Source organism: Tenrec ecaudatus, chromosome 2 (genome assembly GCF_050624435.1).
Source record: "Tenrec ecaudatus isolate mTenEca1 chromosome 2, mTenEca1.hap1, whole genome shotgun sequence".
Taxonomy (NCBI): Eukaryota; Metazoa; Chordata; class Mammalia; order Afrosoricida; family Tenrecidae; genus Tenrec; species Tenrec ecaudatus.
Genome location: NC_134531.1, coordinates 12957020 through 12980531, shown reverse-complemented (window position 1 = coordinate 12980531; position 23512 = coordinate 12957020). Strand labels below are relative to the sequence as shown.

Below are 23512 nucleotides of genomic sequence, written 5' to 3'. Positions count from 1 at the left end.
GGAGGGATGAGAAAGGAGAGGAAAATGTGGAAACCATCTGCTTAAGTCAGAAAACGGAGTTGCTGCCAAAGCCGGGTCAACCCTAAAGCAGAGCCCCCAGGAATGACTTCATAGCAGGGCTTTCAACACCTGACAATTCAGAGGAGCGCCACAGGGCCAGGCCATTCGTGGGAAGGGCGAGTTGCACGGATCAGGTTCCCTCTGTACTTGGGGTCCTGCAGTGGGGACGGCCAAAGGGCGCCAGAGGAAAATACGCCTTCCTTGGCTTGAAGCCTTTGCGTTTATCCAACAGGAAGACTTGTGGCTCTCAGCCGTCCCTATATGCCCGTAACGCTCCCCGGTGTGTGTGCACTGCTCCTCTGGACTCGGGCAGCCATGAGTCGAACAAACACCCAGAGAGGACCCGGGCCTAGCACCCACGTGGTAGCCACCGCCAGCAGCCTGCCGGGCACGGCTCTGGCTGTTCTCACACTCTCCTCCATGGGTGCAGAAAAACAGGAATCCCTTCTAGATCAGCTACCGTGGAAGGGTCATCAGAGGGCCACTGCCACGCACCCACCTATGGGACACTGCTCATTATACGCAGACCCAGGCAGCCACTCCCGTGGGTGCAGAGGGGCCCTGCCTGCCTGGAAAGCTCCATGTTTCGGAAGGAAGGCGCAGTTGGGCTGGTGCGACCGGGCCCTTACCTTGTCGTCCTGAGAGTCCGACTGGAGGAGGCTGTGCTGCTGGATGGCCATGGGCGGGGGCAGGGGCACGGCGTCAGCCCCCTCCTCCCCTTCCTCTTCCCCACAGCTCTGCATCCCGGAGGAGGAGGACTTGGACAGGGTGCCGCTGCTCAGGCCCTCGTTCCGGCCCCTCTGAAACCAAACCAGAGTGTGCACGTTACAATCTGGGCAGAGACATTACCCTCGGGGCAGCGGGGGAGGGAAGGGGCGGGCATGTGGGAAGGGTCTTCAGCTATTGGGCCCAAACTCTCCTGGCCAGCTGAGACAGAGCAGCAAGCGCGGCAGCAGAGAGGGCAGAGGCCACTGGGAACACATGGGAAACTTCATTCCCTGCCTTGGATGAGAGAAGGGCCAGGAGGGAGGGCTTTTCGGTGGACAGCCAACCAACATCATCCCTGAAGGTCTGACCACAGGCTCATGGTCAAACCCCCACCAAAAAAAAAAAAAGGTCCAGGGATAAATCCAAAGCACTAATCGCATCCACTGGGATGAGGTCAGTTTACCTGTGGCTCTTTGTCCAAGGGCACAGAAAATCTACCACCTAAAATGCATTTTGGGACTCTGAACACATGAATTGTCCACTTTAGACAAACAGTTTCAGCTTTGTTTCCATTAAAGAGACTTACAACTCATGGCTATGGAGTTGACTCCAATGGGGGCGGGGAATTAAATGTGGAAATGCAAACATTCCACAAACCTTCCTGTTGCTTCCATGCTGACTTAGCCACGCGTGGGGAAGGCCAGTGGGGCTGCTGTCACTCAGCACCCGAGTTCTGCTGCCAGAGCAACTTTCCCCAAAGTTGGCGGTAACACCCCCGATGGCTTTGCAAAGATCCAGCGGGACTGCACAGCAGAAACCTACACTTTCCCCCGGATGACGGGCTAGAGTACAAAACACTTAAGTGTCTGGGGGGCACCCCATAAATTTTTTTTTTTGAAAGGGGGTGGTAGGCCAAATACGTTTGGGAACCTATGTTCTAGGGCCTGCAAAGGGTTGGCCACGCCTCTGTAGAAAAGCTTGAAGCTGTACTTCCTTATGAGCAGCTAAAAGTGGGTGGGTTTCGACCATGCTTACACAGGAGTAGCAATTTCAGGCTTGTCTGTCTGCAAGGCAGAGAACTTAATGGTTACATGCAACTCTTGACGATTTCTGGGTCTGTATAGAATACCATGCAATTTAAACTAAGGCCATAAGCAGCCATTTAAATAAGGTATCAGCTACACTCACATGGAAGGAAGCACACCAGCTTGTGTGATCCAAAGCTTGTAACTAACAAAATCCAAGGCCAGAGGAGGGAACTGTATTAGAGCTTCAGTTCTGAGCTCTCGGTTGCAGAAGGCCACGGATGACACTGAAAGCTCCCATCTGTTTGCAGAGTGCTCGGCTGGATTAAGCAAGCCTCGGGTGAACGCTCTCTGACCATGGACCAGCCTAGCCCTCAGATGGAGCGCACTGGGTGTGAACTACTGCAGGTGGAGTTAGGTTAAAATCTAACACTGTCATTTGTTCTTCTGACCCACTTTGAATGTGTTCTAGTTTTTCTTGTCTGCTTTCTTTTGGGTTGAGGTTTTCATTAGCTTCATTTTGTTACTGTTGAGTTTTCCTTTTAATGCCTTTCTTTATATGACAAAACCCGGGATAGGTACATCAACAGAGACAGCAAACACCGAGGCGGCAGTAGGAGGGAGTCCTGGGGTGGCCAAGAGGTTCAGAGGTTCAGCTGTCACGGGAGACTCCAGGTAATGGTCTACCCAGAGGCTCCTTGGAAAAAAGACCTGGCAGTCTACTTCTGGGGGACAAAAATCAGACCTGAAAACCCCTCAGAGCCTCGTTCTGTTCTGACATGCGGGGCAACACGAGGAGTCAGAGTCGACTCCGTGGCAGCTGGTGAGGAGAAAAATGGAACCAGGTTTGTTAGCTGCCATGGGGTTGAGTCCCAGCTTGTGGCGGCCCCGTGTGTGCTGGGAAGAACTGCTACTTGGGGCTTCCCAGGCTGCGGCCAGGCTTGTCTCCAGGGGTCTCCAGGCACACAGGTCCTCACCTCCTCGACAGTCTCGTCCTGCGGCGTGGCTGCGCTGTCATCAGAGTCTTTCTGCGAGCCCGCGTCGGCGCTCTTGCGGACGTCCCGGCTCTTCTTGTGCTTGTGGGCCAGCTTCTTCACGTGCCCATCGGCCTTGCCGCTGCTGAGGCGCCGCACGGGGCTCGTGAGCCACTTCCTCAGGGTGTTCCCCGGGCGCTTGGGGCCTGGCGAGCTTTGGGCCCCGATCATGTGGGGCTGAAGGGATGCCACAGACGCCGGGGGGCTGGCATCGTTGCTGGAGACAGAGAGCGAGTCTGCGGGGACGAGAAGGACAGAGGTCTTAGTGGACAGCGCACGGACCCACACACAGTGGGAGCCCGCGCTTCCAGGGCGCCACTGAGTCAGCGGTCCGCTGTGTGCGTGGAGTGCAGAGGGCGGTGGGCTCTGCTGACTGCCTTCAAGACCTGGGCGGGAGCTTAAGACATTTCCCCCACCTCCCCCCCCACACACACTCTCTGTCTACCAGACTTGAGATTTATTCCTAGAGACCATCTTTCTCACGAGGCGCGTTTCTCCATGGCCACGCGGATCAGCTCACAACGCTACAACGCTCAGGACCCGCCCAATTGTGCACAAACCGACAGAGGAACTGCGAGACAGAACTTAAGACCATTTCGCCCACTTCTTGATCTGCACTAGCACCGGGGGAAGAACCATTTAAAGGAAAGGCCATGTCTTCAGCAACATGGAATGGCGTACCCGTCAGCGCCAAATCCCGTGGGATCGGTGAAGAGTTGGGATAAACGTACAACGGTAGAGCTGCGTAACGGTGCACTTTTGACCTGGTCAGACTTTGGGACAAGCTGCACACACAGCGAGGCTGTGTCACTGACGGCTGCGGAAAGAGTCAGGTCCCTGGCCCACTGGGTGACCAAGCCCCTGGCCCACTAGTGGCGGCTGGCTTCTTGGGGCAGATGCTGCGTCTACATCCACCCCAGCGCAGTCACTTCTTTAGGGTAGTAAATGAACATACAGCAACACATTTTAGAGAGAAAAATAGAAGGTGGAAATAAGGAAAAGTCTGCATGGAAACTGTGAGTGGCTTCAGAAGGCTAGTGGGTAAATTCCATTGTCTTTTGATTTTATTTCGCCAGGAACTTTTTAAAAAGCCCCCTCCTATATCCAAGTGGATCTTCTCATCGGATGGTAAAGGCCAAAACCAGTCTCGCCCAGTGGCCTGGGCTGAGGAATTGTGAAGGGGAAAACCGTGGAAACAAATGACTTCATGACACCCCCTGGGCCATGTGGAGGTGCTGCCTGTCCACAGAAGGGACACAGTGACCCCGACACTGTCTCCACCACAACTAAGTGGGACGGGATACTTCAGGGGATGACAGGTTGACAGAGGAGAACAGAGTCATTCACTAGGTTCACTAATTTCTTAATTTTATATATTCTTTAATCAGAGTTCTCATTTGGCGTTTTTAAGAATTCTTTTGGGGTTTCTTTCATTTTTTTAAATTAAAATTTTTAAATTTAATTGCAAAATTTTAAGGGGAGGGTAAGGGTTCCTGGGGGATAGGTTGGAGGAGGGAAGGGGATAAAAGGGAGCTGATATCAAGGCGCTCAAGAAGAAAGTAAGTGTTTTGAAACTGACTGGTAGTGATTGTCCAACACTGCTTGATGTGAGTGAACTATGGATTGTTATGCTATCTGTAAGAGCCCTGATAAAATGACAAGGTGCTTTAAAAAAAAAAAACACTCGGAAATATTTTGATGTGCTGAAAGATGAGAATGAATCTTTGAAAACATTCCCTAAAGGAGACCCCTGTCTCCACGGTATTCCCTTATGGCATTGGAGACTATCAGGGTTTAATGCCCCACCATCCTGTGAGATGGTGCCCACAGGGCTGCACCCCTTTCCCTGGTGCACTCCAGACGCTGGGCCAGACGGCAGGGGGGCAGTCTGACTGCTGTCTTGCTCTGGCCTCGGCCAGACCTCGGGCGGGCCAGGAAAGGGTATAATCTTCCCTAACAGGCGATGCATCTTCAGGAGGGTCACGCGTACCCTGAAGTCTAGTTTCTCAGAGGCCTTGGGACTGGCTTTGATGAAGAGTAGTCCTCCTGGCTAAGAATAACCATCTCCCTCCCACATACGGACGTGGGATTTTTAAGTGAGTGTGCTTAAATGCGGCCCCACTGACAGGCATGAGCCCCGGTGTCCTCAGGTGCCAGCAGAAGAGGCAGGAGGGTGGCGAGATCTCTAAAACCAGCTGCGGATCTTCTCAGCTGCTGGCTGAGGTCGACGGGGCGCTGAGACAGGCACGGCCCTTCCCTTCTCGTGGTGTAGTGACAACCGAGTGGACACCGAGGAGGGTTTGGACCATCCACATGCCCAGGACAAATGTGTCCGTCCGGTTTGATTTTTGTGGGTCCACACAACCCCAGCTAGCTACCGGCCATGATTCGTGGAGCCAAGCCTGCACCTGCCGCTGGGACAGGAGACAAAAACCTAGTCTCTTCAAGGAGGGACACCACCCCCACCCTACCTCCGCCCCCTCAAGTGTTTGCTGAGAATGTTGCATGTTTGTGGCACGGGGAGACACAGAGCCTGTGTGAGGCTGAGAAGAGGCAGAAAGAGACAGACGCATTGAGAGGCTTCGAGGAAGAGGTGGCCCTGAGCCGGCCTCAGTATGGGCGGCACCCCCAAACTTGGGACTCAGCTCTACACGGTGAGGGGCTCTGTCTGCCTCCGCTGGGTTGTCCTCTTGGGGAGCCTGGCATGCAGGAGACCGGAAAGCACAGTGACAGCAGCCGGGGGAGGTCTGTAAAGCCCTGGACATCATGGGTCCCAGGCAGCCTTTCATTCTCTTGGGCACAGGGTTGGAACTGATTCAATGACACCGAGTGACGACACCAAGAATTCTGACAGTCTAACTGAAACGTGTGGGGTAGCAGAGGTGGGCACATGTATGGGGTGGGGGCTGGGGGCTAGAGGACTCTGGGCAGGCACCGGACCATCTCCTCAGGGCATAAAGACCATCCAGTGCTCAGCAGAAACCCAACAGGTCTTTGGAGGCACTAGAATGAACCCCCAAGGTAACAGTGGTGGGGTCCCCGCTGGCTGGCAAGCATGACCTGCAGGATTAGCCTCGTCTGGAAGATTCCAGAAGAGGTGGAAACGTGGGGCCCTCGCTTCTCCCCGGGAGCCCTGCTCACAGGGTTGGCTTCTCTGTTGGTTGGGAATCAAGTGAGAGAGATTCCCAACTTTCAGGTGGCAGGCTAGGTGTCATCAATCTGGCAGTGGCCTGCACATCCCTCCATCGCCCTGACAGGCAGGGAGGCAACAGGGTGTGGAGGGGTCAGCCCGCTCCCAGATGGACTAGGGTGTCTGCGCCTCTGCCATCCTGAAGGGAACAGGTAGGTTTCTGTCTGAGCTCCACTTAGCAAAGGGCTCCGTGGCGGTGCCCCACTGGGCTCCTCGCTAGGGTTTACACAAAGGGCCGCAGCAAGGGGCAACTGGGAGCCACCAGTGGAATATTACCTTGGGAAAACCAAAAAACCAAACTTCCTTCTTTTCAGAAGTCTGATACTAAGTGGGGGAAACTCCCTGACCTGCCTCTAAAATTCAAGGCCTGACTGCAGCTGCACAGGACGGCTTCCCTGCTGTCGGCCACCGTGTCTCGGGTTCTCAGCAGGCTCACCCACTGTGGACCAGACTTCCGGGATGAGACAGTCTAGCAGGACAGGCCTGGTGACCTGCTTCTGAAACCCAGGCAATGGAAACCCTCTGGTTCTTGGCAGCCCACTGTCGGCGGAAGGCTTCTTTAACGACCTGCATGATGCAGGTGACACGACCTTCTTGCCGAAACGGAGCGGGCGTGCAGTGAGTGCTCCCTTACTGATGAAGACCAAAGGCCTTCAGGGTGGGTTCCACCTTAACAAAACAGAAAACATCCTCACAACCGCACTGGTACACGGTACCTTTAAGAACAGAACACTGGATGTGCCCTGGATGGCCAGAAGAATGAGCACATGTGTGTGAGAAGTATACCCAGAATGCTCTGTGAGGATGGCCAGACCTGGTCTCCTGTACTCTGGGTATATATATATCGTCAGGATGGACACGCCTCTGGAGAAAAGGAGGTCATGCTCGATTAAGGAGAAGGTGACCGGCCGGCCAGATGAAGACCCTCGGCAAGATGGGCTGGCCAGTGGGCTCACAGCGAACAACAATGCTGAGGATGGCTCAGGGCAGGGACGGGTGGGGTGCATTTTGTTCTCTTGTACCTAGGGTCCGTGTGTGTCACAACAATTGCACAGCCCCTCACAGCAGATTCCAGCGTGAGGCCAGCCCAGCACTTGCAGAGCTTGGACGGTAATAAAGAACATATGGTCCTTGCTGCCTGAGAAAATGTACATAAATTACTCCCTGCTCCCCAGTGCAGCCCCCTCCCACACACTCATGGGGGAGCCTCTGCCAGCAGATAGCGTCTCCCCTCCCCCATCCACAATCCTAAAGATCCAACACAGTGGAGGCCCTGCAACTCATTCGAACCAACGCAGCTAAACACTACTGATCCACCTTATTCTTCATTTGGGTTGAGATCTCACACACACACACACACACACACACACACACACACACACACACATACACACACACTACTAGAGAGACACAGGCATGTGCAGACACAAATAACAAACACACTGGTATACCAGACACACAGACACCCAGATGTTGTGGACATACACACAGACACATACATGCAGTGCACACGCTTGCTAGGCACACAGACAGACCCACACACCCCGGACACACACACATGCACAAACCGGGCATCCAGACACTCTCCTTCTGGTGCTCCGGCCTTAGTGAGACATGCCACCTGCAACCATCCAGCTGGCCAATCAGACTTCACAAGCCAAAGGGGCGGCCTCGGAGCTGTGCTCCTGACCCCTGGAGCCTCTCTCCAGATGGGAGACAGTCTTGGGGTGGTTTCTGAGAACACTTCAAACATCACCTACATGTTGCAGAAGGCGCCAGTTCAACAACCACAAATCTCCCAACATGGCTTCTCATTTCTCATCCAGTTGTCTCTCGTGAGAGATCATTAGCCTGTCAGGGGTGGGGAGGCAGGGGGCTGCTTCCACTCAGGAAGTGCCTCATTTTAAAGGCCATCACTTGGATTTCCAATAAAGAAGTGGAATCAACAGTCATACTGACCATGGATAACAGAAAGGCTGGAGTTAGGCCAGGCCCCAGGAAGACAGTGTAATCACACCCTGAACAAACGAAGGCCCCTTCTCAGGGTGAGTGGACCTGAGGTGACCAGCCTGTTGCTGGTCTCCAAGAAGAGAGGGGCTTGTTGACTGGATACCAAGAGGGCAGCAGGAGCAACGCAAGGCCCACAGAGAAACTGAGTCAGAGTCAATGCCACACATGCTTCTCTAGAATCTTCCCTGCTCACTCATCAGCCACCCCTGGCAGGGTAGGCGAGCTGGGTGAAAGCCCCTCTTTGTATTGCTGTGAGGAGATGCTGCTTCCGGGTCTGGGTGGGAGAGCCAGCACCCTGGGTCCCTGCTTGCCTGACTGACAGACACCCATGAGCATGGGGTGAGGGGCTTCTCTCCTTGCAGTAACCCCACTTTCATGCTGGGACTTCTAATGTGTGCCTTCGCCGCTCTGCACACACTGGCTCGCTGGGAGGGCAGTTTCTGGCCCAGATTCCTGTCTTCTGGGAAGAAGAGGACTATTTTCTCAGCTTTGTATATGTGAGTCAGCTCCCAAAAATACATGTTTTGGGGGAAGAACAGCAGGTGTTTTCTGCAACCAAACATCTAACTTGTCACACGGGGGATTTGGGGGGGGGGGGCGCTAAACTCCCGGAGAACTAACTTACCAGAAACCACTGGGAGGAGGTTTGGCCGCCTTCCTGACTAACACGAGGACCAGCGCAGATGTCAGCAGTCAGCCTTGCTAGATGCAAGAAAGGCGCCTTCCAAAGAGACTAATGATAAAGGAGGCTGGACACGCACACACCACTGCGAGCTTCTGGGTGAAGTCCTGCCCTGGCCTGGATGCCCCCCACCCCCGTGCACATTCCCCAGGGCCATGCAGGGTTTGCAGAAGGGGCAAAGGTGATTCAGCCCCAGTCCTCACATGGAACGCAGGCTCCCTGGAGGGCTCTGTTAACAGGGGTGGCTGTCACAGGGTTGCCCCCTCCCCAAGGGAGCCCCCTCCATTCTGCTCTGGGAGGGCTCGGGGAAGGGGGTGGCTGTGGGCCCCCTCCGTGCAGGCGATGAATTGCTTCCTGCAGCCTGTTGCTCTTGGCCCGGGCCGCGTGCAGGCACGCGCGCACTCTGAAAGCACCTCTGTGTGCTCGCCCTTTCCGATGCGCGTGGTCCCGTGCTCCCCACAGTCAAAGGGCTGCTGCATGCACGGAGCTAATCAAGATGCATACCGCTTACAGGAGTGTTAGCGAAACAAACCCCACAGGGTTTAGCGGGATTACTCCGCATTCCACGGGGAAGACGAGGATTTCTCCATTACCAATTAATGGGCTCTTGATGGTTTTCCCAGCGCTGCTTGGGGACTCATTTCCGAAGGCGGGGCAGGGCTCAGGGCGGCCAGGAACACAGGACCATTTATGGCAGGCATCGTCAAACTATAGCCTGCAGGCCACAAGCAGCCCTCGGAGGACATTTATCCGGCCCGCCGGGTGTTTTTGCCCCGTTTGTTTTTTTTACTTCAAAATAAGATATGTGCAGTGTGCATAAGAACTTGTTCATAGTTTTTTTTAAAAAAACCTATAGTCCGGCCCTCCAATGGGTCTGAGGGACAGTGAACTGACCTCCCGTTTAAAAAGTTTGAGGACCCCTGGTTTGTGGGGTCAGAACTCAAATGGATTCTGCGGGAAGGAAAGCACCACGTGGCCCTCTAGCCACCATGCAGCCCTCTGGCCTGGCCTTGTGGGGCGCAGATTCTGGGGAGAAAGCAGGCTTCACCCCTGACATTACACACACCCTGTCGACTCATCCGAAGGTGGCGCACACCTGCAACTGCGCTGCCCGATGTTCACGTTTGGATCAAAAGTGAAATAACTTAGGTTGCCTTCTTGAACAGTGAAACCATAGTGGTTTGTTTTTAAAAAAAAACTTTTTTTTTTTTTTTTTTGCGGGATAGTGTGGGGTGGGGGCAGCAATCTGTAGCTGTTCTTTGTTGAAAAAGATTTCCAGTGAAGCAGGGCACCCATGCAAAGACAGCCCCACACAAACCGGTTTCGGAGAACATTCTGCAGGTTCTTCATTTGCTGGCGCTGTCTAACAGATTCCTTTCAGGTGGTGATTTCATTCATATGCGTGCTTGATTGCTATTTTAAATCAAGACCAGATTCAGATGCTAGCCGCCCAGGGAAGCAGCAGTCTCCCCTGCATTCTGGAGCATCTATGAACTTCGGAAGGGCATGCGTCAGTCACCGCACACGCCCTCAGTGGGGTAAAGTCTAAATGTTTTCTCAGAGTCACACACACAGCAACCCACTCAGTTTATACAGTATGAACAATCCCCTTCTCCCACCCCACTCCACCCCACCAACACACACCCGGCCGCAGAACTGGCCTTGGAATGTTCTGGAATGAGTCTGCCAGATAGTATCGCTCATCACAGTGTTGACGGGGCAGGTTAGCTACAGTTTCAGAGTCTCAAGGGACAGAACGCAAGTTTAGAAAGGCTTACAGCTGTGCAGAACGAGGAAACTTAGGCCCTCCGCCCCCACTGCAACCCACAGGGCAAACACACAGCGCAGTCTGTTCCAGGGCCCTCCAGTCTCTTGGTGCAAACACAAAGAAACAAAAAGCCCTAAGAAGGTAGACGGTCCTAATACTATCACAGTTCAGCAAACCCCAATCAAAAACAATAGTTTGCCGTCATGAAAGTGTCACAAGGTCCCACAGCTCTCGAGTCGTTCTGACTCATGGTGAGCCTACCGGACAGAGCGGAAGCATTCCTTGGTGGTTCTCAGACCACGAAAGTCGTTATGGGAGTGGACAGCCTCCTCATGCTCCCGAGGCGTGGCTGGTGGCGTTGAACCTCTGGTCCTTGTGGTTAGCAGCCCAAGGCTTAACCCAGAGTCACCTAGCCTCTTGAACTAAAGCTGTGCAGTGTTAAGATGGGACTTAAATGGTTGGTTGGTGCTTACCGCGTATACTTGAGTATAAGCCAACCCGAATATCAGCCGAAGCACCTAAGTTTACCACAAAAGTTGCATAAAATATGTGCTGAAGCAACGATGAAACATACAACTCTCCTCTAGTTCTTAAATGCTTTCTCTCCCCCCCACCTATCATGATCCCAATTCTACCTTACAAATCCACTAGACCAGAAGATGTTCACTGGTACAGATAGGAACTGCAAACACAGGGAATCCAGGGTGGATGAACTCTTCAGCACCAGTGGTGAGAGTGGCGATACCGGGAGGGTGGGGGGAAGATGGGGGAGAAAGGAGGAACGGATCACAAGGATCTACATATAATCCCCTCCCTAGGGGATGGACAACAGAAAAGTGGGTGAAGGGAGACGTCGGACATTGTAAGACATGACAAAAAAATAATTTAAAAATTATCTAGGGTTCATGGGGGTGGAGAGCGGGTGGGGGGGGGATACCAAGGGCTCAAGTAGAAAGCACATGTTTTGAGAAAGATGATGGCAACAAATGTGCAAATGAGCTTGACACAATGGATGGATGGATGGTGGTAAGAGTTGTACAAGTCCAAAATGAAATGATTTAAAAACGTGCTGAAAAACTCGGTTTATACCAGCGTCTATATGGTATTTGGGCCGGCAGGAAGCTCAACTCGTGCATTCCTGCTACCAGTTCATGTAAAGCATTGGGGTGTCGGGTCAGAGGGCTGGGCCGTGACGTGAGCACCGTGTGGCAGCCTGCTTCCCACCAAGAATTACGACCGTGTCTCTCGCTCAGCTGGTTCATGACACCCGCTCCTCCAGGAGTGACAGTCCTGAATGTTGTCTTTTAGGGCTCGATGGTCACACTGAACTGTGTAAGTTCTTAAGGGTCACCCAGTTCTTTCCCAGGATCACACGAGAGCCCAACCACAGGTCCAAAGCCAAAGACCAGAAAGACGAGAGAGCAGGGCTGCCCCACACAGGGCCCACATCTCCCAGATGATGACCTGCTGCTTCTGCCCAGGCCCAGGCACTGACTCCAAAAACTGCCAGCCTCCTAAGCACTCCCACTTCTCCTTGTCCACAAGCCACACTGCTGTTCTACTCAGGCAGCTGAGGAGGGCCAGCAGGGGCTGGCAGGGAGGGGAGGAGGGAGGCTGTAGCTCATCCAGGAAAGCCGAGTGCCCCATGGAGACAAAGGGAAGAAAGAACAAGCCTTTTCTAAGCCCCTGTGGGCACATACCCACGCTCACTGTCACCAGGGCCCTCCTGTGGTCAAAGGGCACCTCGCAGACCAGCATGAGGAAGCCCACTAGCGAGCGGGGGCTCTGGGGCGGAGAATCACTTGGGCACGTGTCCTGGGCAGGCTGTCTTTTTAGCTGGGGGGTGGGGGCATGCAATATCGGCTCCTATGTCACAATGGCTGCAACAAGGGGCTCACACAATGGCTGTGAGGGCGGCGTAGGACTCGGCAGTGTTTAATTCTGTTGTGTGCCAGGCCTGGCACAGTGGCACTTAATGACACAGAATGGGCACGACCCCTCCCTGGTCTCTCAGGCTTTTTGGTGGCCCTGCTGTTGGACGCAAAAGACCATGAGTCTTCCAGGCTGCAGGCGCGGGGGGCACTCTTAACTCTGGCACGCACGCCCTGTTTCTCATTCTGAGGGGCTGCCATGAGACACCCCAGCCCCTGCTGATGGCGCTCCCGAGAAAATGGGCGGCAGGCGGACTGGGGGTGCCTTCTCACGGTCAGAAAGAAGCAAAAGGCGCATTCTTATTTCACACGCAGACGACTAGAGGAGAGCGTGCCCGGGTCGGCTACCGGCAGCAGCTGTGGGTGCGGTGCCCCACTCGGTGAATGTCCCCAAGTTTTTCAACTGGCGCGCAGCTCCAGAAAAGGCTCACGGACAATCGGCGCGGCCTGGGGGTCTGGTTTGTGTGAGAACTACGAAATGCTAGCAGGCGCCTCTTGGCTGCGGTTTTCCAGGGCCCACTCCTGGAAGGCAGGAAGAGGAAATGGGCCAGGCCTCCGCGGACGTCCCGCACGGGCCATTAGCCGTCTCTCCCGGGCATTCTAAACCGCATTTATGGATGTGCGTCTCCACTCCAGAGGCCAGCTGTGAGCACCGGGAGGAAATGCTTCGGAATAAAAAAGCCATAAATTTGGGTTCCCCGTGCGCCGGGGCTGAGGGGGCAGGCACACTGAAGGGGGCTCACATGGAAACCACACGGTGTCTGTTCCTTGTCTCGGGAGGAGAAAGTTCCAGGCCGTGCATAAGCTCAGCTGGTTCCCAACAGGAGAGGGATAGGGGAGGGGGCCTGGGGGCCAGCAGGGGAGGGGGAAACAAGTGTTCAATCTACTTTTTAAAAGGCTGTAACATGCCCAGGGCCCCACCTTCACCCTAAACACCGCGATTGGATACCAACCGGCTTTTGGCGGTGGCGTCTTGGCTGGCTGATATAGCACAGTGTACGGAGCCTAGGTTTCCGAATTTCTCCTCGCCGGCGCCACAAGTGGGGGCAACCATGAGGCTGCTTCCTTGACCGGCCGCAGAGCGAGAGGACCAAATGTGAGCAGGGCGCTGTGCTAAATGAAAGAAGAAATGAGGGGCCCTGCGGCTGTGCGGGCCACGGTCGCCACAGCAAGTCCGGAGTGGGGGGTGGGGTGTGTTTTCTTCTCCGCAGACAGGAGGCTGCGGTTTTTGGAGGCTACATGGGACTTCTCCCAGGCTGCACAGTGGAGAGGCCCCGCCCCCCCGCACTTTCCCCATCTCCTCTGAGCTCACGTAGTACGTCTTACACCCCGGCTCGCGGAGACGTCGCCTGCGCAGAGCCCCAGGTCAAACTATGTCCAATCCCTTGGTCGCCGAAACTACCAACAACTGCTGTGAGGAGTCTGCTCACCCCACCCCCCACCTCGTCGCACAACGCACACTCACTGGCTCACGGGCAAGGCCTGCCCCTGCCAACAAGCCTGGCTCCCATGCTGAGCACTGGAAATGTTTCTCTCTCCCTGACACAGACTAAAAGTGCATGGGCGAGAATCCACAACCCGATCCCCCCAAGACAAGGTTGGGGGGAAAGAGAAGTGATGAATGACGACACCCACTTTTTCTACGGGTCTGTTGGCTGTTGTGGGGAGTCAGGCACTGCTTGGCTCTTTCCCCTTGGTCAGGGTGATGCGCAGCCCAGAATGAAGCGGTGTGTCCCGTGAAGCAGGACACTCCTTCCAGGAGAGGAGCAAACCCACAGCCAAGGCTGACCAATCAATGGGCTCATCCACCTGGGCCCTCAGGAAGGAGAACACCTCGCCCTCCCCTCCTCTGGAGTTCGTTTCTCAGCAGTTCCCACTGGAACAGCTCTTGCCTTTGGGCTGTGTGGGTTAGAGGAGCGGGTGGCCTCCGGGCCCATCTCTCCAAGCAGGATTAATTCACGTTTGGACAAGGTGCATGCCTCCCTGGATAGGCCGTACAACAGTACCTGGCTGCTTCCCAAGAAACACAGACAGATGAACCACTAGATTGCTTGCAGGTGGAAAGCGAGGCTTTGGGGTCCCTGGCTATGGCTTACCGGGCATTTCACGGTCACCCTGGGATTTGTTTCCTGGACGTCATCCATGATCATGTTTCCTTCTTGAATCTGGCCCATATGTGTCCCCCATAATCTATTTAGCAAGTGAGATCAGAATGTATTCGCCTGTCCTTCCCATCACAAGACGATCTGAAAGCTCTAGAAATCACTGTGAAGTTTTGCGAAGAGATGTTTGTCCCGGGGCTTTGGGAGCGGCAGGGGTGGGTGGGAGGTACAACTAGAGCCCTGCTTTCCTTAATCTACCTTACCTGATGACTCAATCCTCCACCCACCCCACCCCCACCCAGGAAATTCCAAAAGTCTGTTCTTTCCAAATGTGTGTTCGATTTTCAAGAACGTTTGTGGGAAAGGCCCAGAGGGCAGCACCCAAGGCTGTCTCAGAGTGTGGAGAAGTCCCAGAACAGACCAGAAAGCTAATCACACAATCGCCCCCCCCCCCCGGCATTCTTGGGGTGCTCTTGCCCTTCTGGAGCCCTCTTGAGGAATTAAAACGCTTGCCAGGGCTCAGAATTCCCCCTACAGAAAGAATGCTACGCCTTCTTAAGCTCCACTACCCTTTAGCCAAATGGCTCGGGGAGGCATGGTGATCTGGACTCCGGGGGCATCCAGGGGGGCCCGCAGGGTTGGTTCTGATGTGGTTCCCATTTCACGGACAGAGAAAATGAAGCTCTGAGCGAGGGAGGGACCCCTGGAGATCCAGAGCTGGTTAGTGGCTGAGACTTGGGGTACTGCCTCTGGATTCTTACCCACGGATTACATTGTAGCACAGCGGTGATTAGTCCCCAGAAAGAGACATGACAGGGCTGCTCCATCCACCCAGGACAGGGGGTGGCGCCCTCTCACGCAAGGTGGAGCATCCTCCAACATCCCGAGTCCAGGGTCAAAATCAAGGGTAAAGTGACTTTGAAAAAGCTTCTCACGGCTTTCTGAACCACAACAGCAAAACAATCCAAATAAAAAGGTGTGATTGAGACTAAGCTCCCATGAACACATCCAACCCTCAACTCATGAAGGGCCCAGGAATGGGTGCGGAGTTCTGTCGGAACGCACTTTCCCTTATGTGCTGAATGACGATCCTCTGGGCCTCTTTCCCTCTGACCCTCTTCTCTGGAGGGTGCCGCCCCCCCTTTCCCCGCCCCCGCCCTTTTCTGTTGAGTTCACAGTCAACTGGAAGTCCCCACACCATCTCACCCGGTCACCCAATTCTCTATGTCCTGCTGGCTGCCTCTGAGTTCCCATGTGACCTATGGTCTGTCTGGACACTGAAGTTCTGTGATGGGGACTGTTGCCCAGGAGCCACCACCAGAGCGTCCAGTGACCACCAGCATAGCACCCCCGCCCTCCCCGTAACTTGCACCTTTGGCAGACACTGCCCTGGTCTACACCCCGCAGTGACCTCGGTGGGTATCTGCTTACTCACCCATCCTCCGGTGCTGTGGACCAGGCTGGTGTGTGACTGTCTCTCTCTCTCTCTCTCTCTCTCTCACACACACACACACACACACACCTCTCTCTCTCCCCCCCTCCCCCTCCCTCCCTCCACTTTGGAACAGAGTGCGGGCAGACAAGGCAGCTGCTGTAGATGCTCGTGGGGTGCAGCTGGCTGTCTAAGAAAGAAGTCAGTCTTCACTATGAAAGACAGGACAGTGCCGTTTTCTGCACCCCCAGACAAAATGAACTTCCAATAGCACAGAAGACCAACTGAAGTCAGCTGGGGCTTGTTCAGACCTTAGCCTGCTGACCTGCCATTGACAAGACAAAAGGAAGTCACACTGGGTAGTTCCCACTTCACACCCCTCACAGGACGAGGGATTCGGGCTTAGGTCACACTCTGGGCTCCCCAGACACCCCTCCTCAGCCCACTCGATAGGGCTCACAGCTTTGTGCACCCCAGTGGTCCCAGCCCCCACCGGCACCCCGCCCAGTACCTAAGTCGAGGATCCAGTACTTGCAGGTGCCTGGGGACAGCGCACCGAGCGTGTCGGCTGGCTTCATCCCGTTGGGCATGGTGAGAGGCAGCGATGGAGGCTGGCAGCGTGTCCCTGCACACAGCCCAGGGCGGCCACTCAGCAAGGCTGGACGCAGACCGGCTGACGGTCAGACAGGCTGGGATGCACGAGGGACAGGCAGGGACAGGCAGCCCACAGGCTGCGTCAGCTCCCCGCCTCACTCACAGGGAGCCTCCACGCTCTACCACAGTTCCTCTAAGTGGTGCTCAAGGAAATTCTTCAGGCTAGCTGTAAGCCAGATGTTTCGTCTCCCGCCTCCAGCAGACGCTGCAATTTCCTCCCACAGCCAAACGTGAAGTGACTGGCGCCCCCCGCCCCCCCACTGCCTGCCTCCCCTGGGGAGGGCTTTCTGAACTGGGGCACTGTCTCTTCTCAGGCTCAGTGGACGTTTGGAGGAGGATCCTCCCTGACAAGGATGACAGACAATGCCCCTGACGGAACTTGATTTTTTTTGTTTTTTTTTGAAAAAGAGAAGAGAGAGATGTGATTTGGTCTACCAGCAAGCTGGTGACATCACCGTGCTACAATGCCACTCCTCACTGATTAAAGCCACCTCCCTCTCACAGGAAACTGTCCGGCCAGGTTCTCCAGAGCCAATCTTAAACCCCATTCTGTCCTCTTTCGAAATTGGGGGCTTTCTTTTGCCAGTGAGAATCACTTTGGAGGTTCGTGTGTGTGCCCCCATCCCGTGCACCCCCAGGACAACAGCCAACGCTGAAAGATCACCAAGCCCGACTTCTCAGCCTGTGTGGTCTGGGATGGGGGTGGGGGTCCTCCCCAGCCTTGCCTACATGGCCTACCTCCCCCTTTGAGGTTCAGCTGCCTACAATGTGTCACAGAAAGACAAAACAGAATCAGCCTGTTGCGAATGAGTCAATTCCAACTCCCAACTGCCCTGCAGGACTGTCCGAGGAGTAAGGAAAGGTGTTGGAGCACAAACTATGATGTCATGTGGCCCTTGCTGGTGGTCGGAGCTCCCAGGTCAAAGCTGACTCATGTGACAGAGGGTTGTAGGGTTTTCTAAAGGTGTCAAGTTAGCACTGGGCTGTAGTGTTTTCTAAAGGTGTCAAGTTAGCACTGGGCTGCTGACAGCAAGGTCTGTGGTTCAAATCCACCAGCTGCCCTGGGGGAGAAAGATGAGGCTGTCTGCTCCGGTAAAGGTTGACAGCCTCAGAAATCCTGCGTGGGCGGGGCCGGGAGGAGTGGGCTATGGATTGGAACCGCCTTGATGGCAGGGGGGTTTGGGGGTGGGCATGATTTTCTAGTGGGTGGTGGTTACCTGTCAGGCTGTTAACTCTAAAACCAAAAGTTTGAAACCACAAGGGAGAAAGACTGGGCTTTCTACTCCAGTAAAGAGTTCCAGGCTTGGAAACTCACCAGGGCAGTTCTACCCTGCCCTATAGGGTCACTGAGAGTTGGCATCGACAGACGGCAGTGAGGTGGTTTTTGGGGTATTCTCACGGATGCTGACAGCCAGACCTGTCCTCCCCTGGAGTGAGCCGGTGGGTGCAAACCAGCAGACTTCCTGCTAGCTGTGGCCAGGGGTCCCATGTGGTTCTCAGTGGGGAGGGGCAATGTCTGTTACAGCCCATGCCCACCTTAAAGCCCTGGGCTCATTAGGTGAGCAACTCCTCTTGTTTCCACTCTGTCTAGAACTAACAGTATAAAAGATTTTGCGTGTTTTTTACTGCTTGGCCAAGAATGCTATCTTTTTCACTTCCTCACTTAAAAATTTTTTTAAATCTCTCCACCTCTACCTGTTGCAAAGTGAGTTTGAAAAAAAAATGCTTTTAAGGGGGAAAATATGAAAACAGTGTGACTGCTATTTTCTTTCGAGGCTTAAGGCAACCGACAAAAACAAAACATGACCACAAACCCGGGGCTTGCCTGTGTGTGTGTTTCTAGCGCTGAAGAACCTCCCTAACAGGGAAATTTGGCATTATACGAATGGACCTGTATGACCTCCTATTCTTCTTGGAGAAAACTAAAGCAAAACATACGGCTGCCCAAACCCCCGTGGGCTCCCCCACCCCCAACACACCCAATGAATGTCCCATGAGAGATCCAGACAGTATTTTTGTGCCAGGACCTATCAAGAGAGTACTTATGTTAAAGAATGAAATACATGATTACCAAGTCAATAAAAAGCTCTTCTGTTAGCGAACGAGAAAGCTCTAAAACTTATGTCCTAAAGGAAATTAAACTCAGTGACATTCTATGGTTTTGTTATTACAACCCTCGTTAAAGATTCTACTGTGCTCTTTTCCAAAAACACAGACTGCCAACAAAACCCATTAATCAAGGAAAGAAGAGCTGTCAGGGAAATTAATTATTGTATATGTACTATTAGTTTTCCCTTAAAGAGCAAGGGAAACATGCTTAACATGAAGGATATCCAGACATATGGGAAAACGTCCCCTAGGGAAAATCTCTTCATATTTCAAGTTGACATCTGTCAGAGACCCGTAGCTCAACAGGAACAAGGGACAATGGGAAAATATTTCTCTCACACATGTGACATTCCCCCAACACCCCTCCCCTTCTTTCAATTCATGGAACATGTGAGATTACAGAGCCTTAACATGCGGTATATGGCACTTCGTGTACTAAGTCAAAGTCGACTACGTGAACGAAATGCACCACGGGACAAAGTGCTCCGGCACTAAACAAAAGGCTGGGGGTTGGATCCTCCCAGCTGCTCTGCGTGAGAAAGCCGTGTTTTCCACACCGAGGACAGCCTTGGAGACCCGAGGTGTGAGCAAGGTCCACTCTGCCCGACAGGTTGATAGGAGTTAGAATCAACTCCGCGGAACAGAATTTTGCTTTGTTTTTGAGGAGCAATGCTGAAGACCTTGGTTGCGAACTGAAAGGTCAGAGGTTCAATTCCACCAGCCTCTCCTTGGGAGAGAGGTGAAATAGTGTGCTTCCGTAAAGATTACAGCCTTGGGAATATCCGTATGGGGCAGTTCAACTCCATCCTGTGGGGCTGTTTTGATGTGGCGTCAACTCAATAGCAATGGGACTGAGGTTTTGCTTGTAAAGGTACCAGGTGACACCCACCTCAAAGGGTTGATAATCTAATGGAGATGGATCCGCATGTAACCAACAGTAATGCTGAGGCTATTCGATGGAGCAGAGAAGGGAGGAAGTTCAAACAGCTGGGGGTCATGTCACAGAAATTCCCTTTAAAGATTTCCCTGGTTTGGCTCTACCATGATGGTGCTGTGGGTTACGGGGTGGGCGGCTAACCAGAGGGTTGGCAGTGTGAATCGTCCGCTCCTGCAGAGAAGAGGGATAAGGCGCTTCGCTCTCATCAAGGCCGACGTGAAGTCTGGGGAACTCTGGAGCATTTCTACTCCGCTCGTTAGGGTCACTGTGAGCTGGAATCACTCAGTGGGTGGGTCTGGTGGTGCAGCGAAAGAACCCGTTCTGACAAGAGGACAGGACTGGGGGTAGACTTGAATGGATTGGGGGGATTTCAAAAGGTTGGTGGGAATAGTGGCTGGGGCCCGGCCAGGAGAGTGGGAGGGCAGGGCAGAAGGATAAGGACTTCTGTCAGTGGGAGAAGGCTTGGAAAGAAATTCCAGGATAACTGGACCAGAAAGGAAACTGGAAGCCATTGAGTGAACGGGTATGTGAAGGTACCCAAAGGGAAAGCCTTGGGCACAGGTGGTTCTAGCTGCTGTGTGGGAGTATATTCTAACAGAGACACGGAGGCCAGGAAATGATGGCAGTTGTCTGGATTTAAGTACCAGGCCTTAAAAAAGTGTGTGGTCTTGAGCTTCGCCTAAAATAAGCGGTGTTAAGGTTCGCAAAGAAAGCGGCAGGGCAAGGAAACTAACTAAATGGGTCAGTTTAAAGGCAACCGCTTAAGTTGTTTGGGGCAGGAGATACATAAAACAGAAGTTAAAAAGTAAAGTTTGGGAAAGGAAAAGACACAGCAAATCCCATTTTTGACGTTCTAATGTTGATATTGTAATATGTATATTAATATTGTACCATGATAGGTGAATATACAGTCTAAAATGCTCAAAGAAAAAAGCCACGGTCCAGAACAAATCTGTCTCGGAAGTACAGCCTGAATGCTCCTTAGAAGTGAGGTTGGGAAGATGTTGCCTCATGTACATGTTGCCAGGGGAGAGCAGTCTTTGGAAAGGACCTCGTGCTTGGCCAAGGGAAAGGGCCGTGGAAAGGGGGAAGACCCTTGGCGAGATGGACTAGACACAGTGGCTGCCACAATGGCCTCAAGCACGACCACATCCGGGACAGATGGGGTCCAGGAACAGCGCAGACCCTGAGGCGGTGGTTGGTACCCATCTGGGCTTGGGTTTTGGCAGAGCGAGAGAGGTAGAGTTGAGATTTTAAAAGTGAGGTTGTTTGCAGTAAAGAGAATATTCAATGTCCACAGAGAAAGAAATGAACTTTTAGACTGGGATTGAGCAAATAAGCATGTTTTGGATACTGAGGCTTCTGTGTCTCACTGTCAGAGAAAGACGGCCACAGATACGAAAAAGAAGGGGCTGAAATAAATCAGGAAAGCAGAAGAAGAATGGATGCCTTTGAATTCTGTTATTGGCTGAGAATATTAACTGTACCAAGGACTACTGTGTTGAAGTAGTGCAGGCAGAAGGCGCCTTGGAATCAGGGAGGGCCAGGCCTGGTCTCGCACACCCTGGATGCTGTCAGGAGAAAGCAGTCTCTGGAGGACATCAAGCTTGGTAAAGCAGAGGGTCAGTGAAAAGGGGGAGGTCCCCACACCTAGGAGGGTTGGCACAGTGGCTGCCATAATGGGCTAAAGCATACGAACAATTGTGAAGATGGCGCAGGCTGGGCAGTGTTGTGTGTGTTGGGTTGTACACGGGGACATCGTGAGGTGGAATCAATGACAAAGTCTCTAACGACAGAATGAACTCACTGGTGTGGGATCGGAAATGTGAAGTTCAGTGTGATATGAAATCCTGTTTGTTTATACAGACATCCACATCATGTAAACACAGGCACATGGGCTGGTCTAGACATGTCTGCTGAGAGGGTTGCATGACAATGTGCACACCTATCACTCAGATCTTGGTCTCTAATGCCCTTCCCTTCTCCAATCACAGGAATCTGGACTTCATGGGGGTGAAAAATGGTTGTTTCTAGGGCTGGGGGCCGGGAAGCAGAAGGAGGGCTCAAATATCCCATCCTGCTGACGAGGAGGAGCTTGGTGTCCTGATTAAGCGCTTGCCAGATGATCGGCTGAAAGGAAAGCACCAGCTGCCACCTAGCTGAGCGTGGCTCACGTTGACCCTGTGCATGTCAGAGAACTGTGCTACGTTGGGTTGTTAAAGGAGTGGATCCACCAGGTCTTTCTTCTGAGGCACCTACAGGGGAGCCGGAGGAGTGTGGTAACCACTGGCACCACGCGGGGGCACTGCTGAAAGCAGCGGAGTGTCCAAAGAGCGCACCCACACGTCAAAGACTGTAAGGAGGATGTGCATACAAGTAGGACTTCGGACTGGACACATACTCAAGGAAAGCTGCTCAGGAAACCCGACTCCATCTCCGTGCCAGCAAGTCGATTTCAAACTCATAGTGACCCTTACAGAACAGGGTGTCCCTCTGACAGTCCCTAGACTGTAACTCTTTTATGGGAGGGTGAAGTTCTGCCTTTCTTCCGGAACTCAGATTAAGAGGAGCCAAAAACTCAGAGATCTTACCATCAAGATCATCGGTACTTCTTGGGAAGGAAACCAACGTTCATCATTCGCAGTTCATGCAGGGTGCCCAGGTCCCCAAACCTTAAAAGCAAACCCACTGCTGTTGGGTCCATTCTGAGTCACAGAGACCTGTCGGGTTCCCAGTGCTGTGGATTGTGACGGAGGCAACCTCAACTTTCTTCCTTGCCGTGGCTGTGACCTTGAGGTCAGCAGGGCTCCATCAGACACTGAGATTCAATCTTGGACACTGTTTAGAAGCATCCTCTTACAAATCCTCGACAAAACTGAGGATGATGCTCATGCGCTTAGGGATCCCTGACACAGTTCCAGCATTCTGCCTTCACGTCATGGGGTGGTGGTGGAGTGGCACACAGTGGACTGCTAACTGCAAGGCCAGCAGTTGGAAACCACTGGCCACTCTGCAGGAGAGAAGACGAGGAGGGTTGTCTGGGAAACTCACAAGGAAGTTCCACCCTGAGCTGAATCCACTTGATGGCGGCTGAGTTTGGCTCGGCTTTCAAGTTAGGGATCCTTAAGCATCCGGCTACTCACTTGGAGGTGGGGGGCTCAAAGTCACAGTCTGCTCCGGGCAAGAGTTACTGCCTCGGAAACCCTAGGAGGTAGTTCTACTCTGTCCTTCTGGGCCGCTGTGAGTTGCAATTGACCGAAGTGGGTTCAGAGTGGGTGCTTTGGGCCTCTAGTGCTGTCCCTTATCCTCCAGGTATTAAAAGCAGCTGACAGGCTGGAGGGGCCCCCCTGGGCCGTGAGCCGCCAGGGGACGGCATCAGCACGGTTCTTGGCTGGACTGCACTCGGCCCTCGGTTCTGCATGCTATGCCCACAGTGCATCCTGGTGCACAGCTGGGCCTTGTGCTGGGCCACTGAGGCCGGGTCTCCCAGGTCCTCCCACACAAAGCTAGTCCTGTTCCCAGGAAATTTTCTCCAGTTTCTTTCCCCTGCAGATAATACCTCCTGCCTGGAGGAATGGGAATGACTCAGCCTGCTCTGAGGGCCCCATTCACCATGACTTCCTCTGCTTTCCCACAAAAGCACCTTGACTGGGCCATTCAGCTCTGGAGCGGCCCCCAGGCTGGGTGCCAGTGATTCAATGGCTTCCTTTCTCATGGCTTTATCTACTAGCCTTTCACCAGGGATGGTGTGGGTTTTTCTCTCTCACAAGGAGCATTCAGGCGCTTCCCTGGGCCTTTTCCTGTTCACTCCCAGGCTCTGTGCTCCCTCCTGAAGGCAGGGCTGTGGGTCACCTGCCGGGGACTAGCACC

At 53.5% G+C, this 23512-nt stretch overlaps 1 protein-coding gene across 4 annotated transcripts in view; it reads right to left on the bottom strand.

The window, feature by feature from the left end:
- The window catches only part of TRIO (trio Rho guanine nucleotide exchange factor), a 309165-nt gene that overhangs the window by 43030 nt on the left and 242623 nt on the right, over nucleotides 1-23512 (bottom strand). For all 4 annotated transcript variants that reach the window (XM_075540870.1, XM_075540867.1, XM_075540868.1 and 1 more), the window contains exons 35-36: nucleotides 2771-3063; nucleotides 690-860 (exon numbers count right to left, since the gene is read on the bottom strand). In XM_075540870.1, coding sequence (XP_075396985.1) covers nucleotides 690-860; nucleotides 2771-3063 — 464 coding nt within the window. The remainder of the gene's footprint in view (nucleotides 1-689; nucleotides 861-2770; nucleotides 3064-23512) is intronic.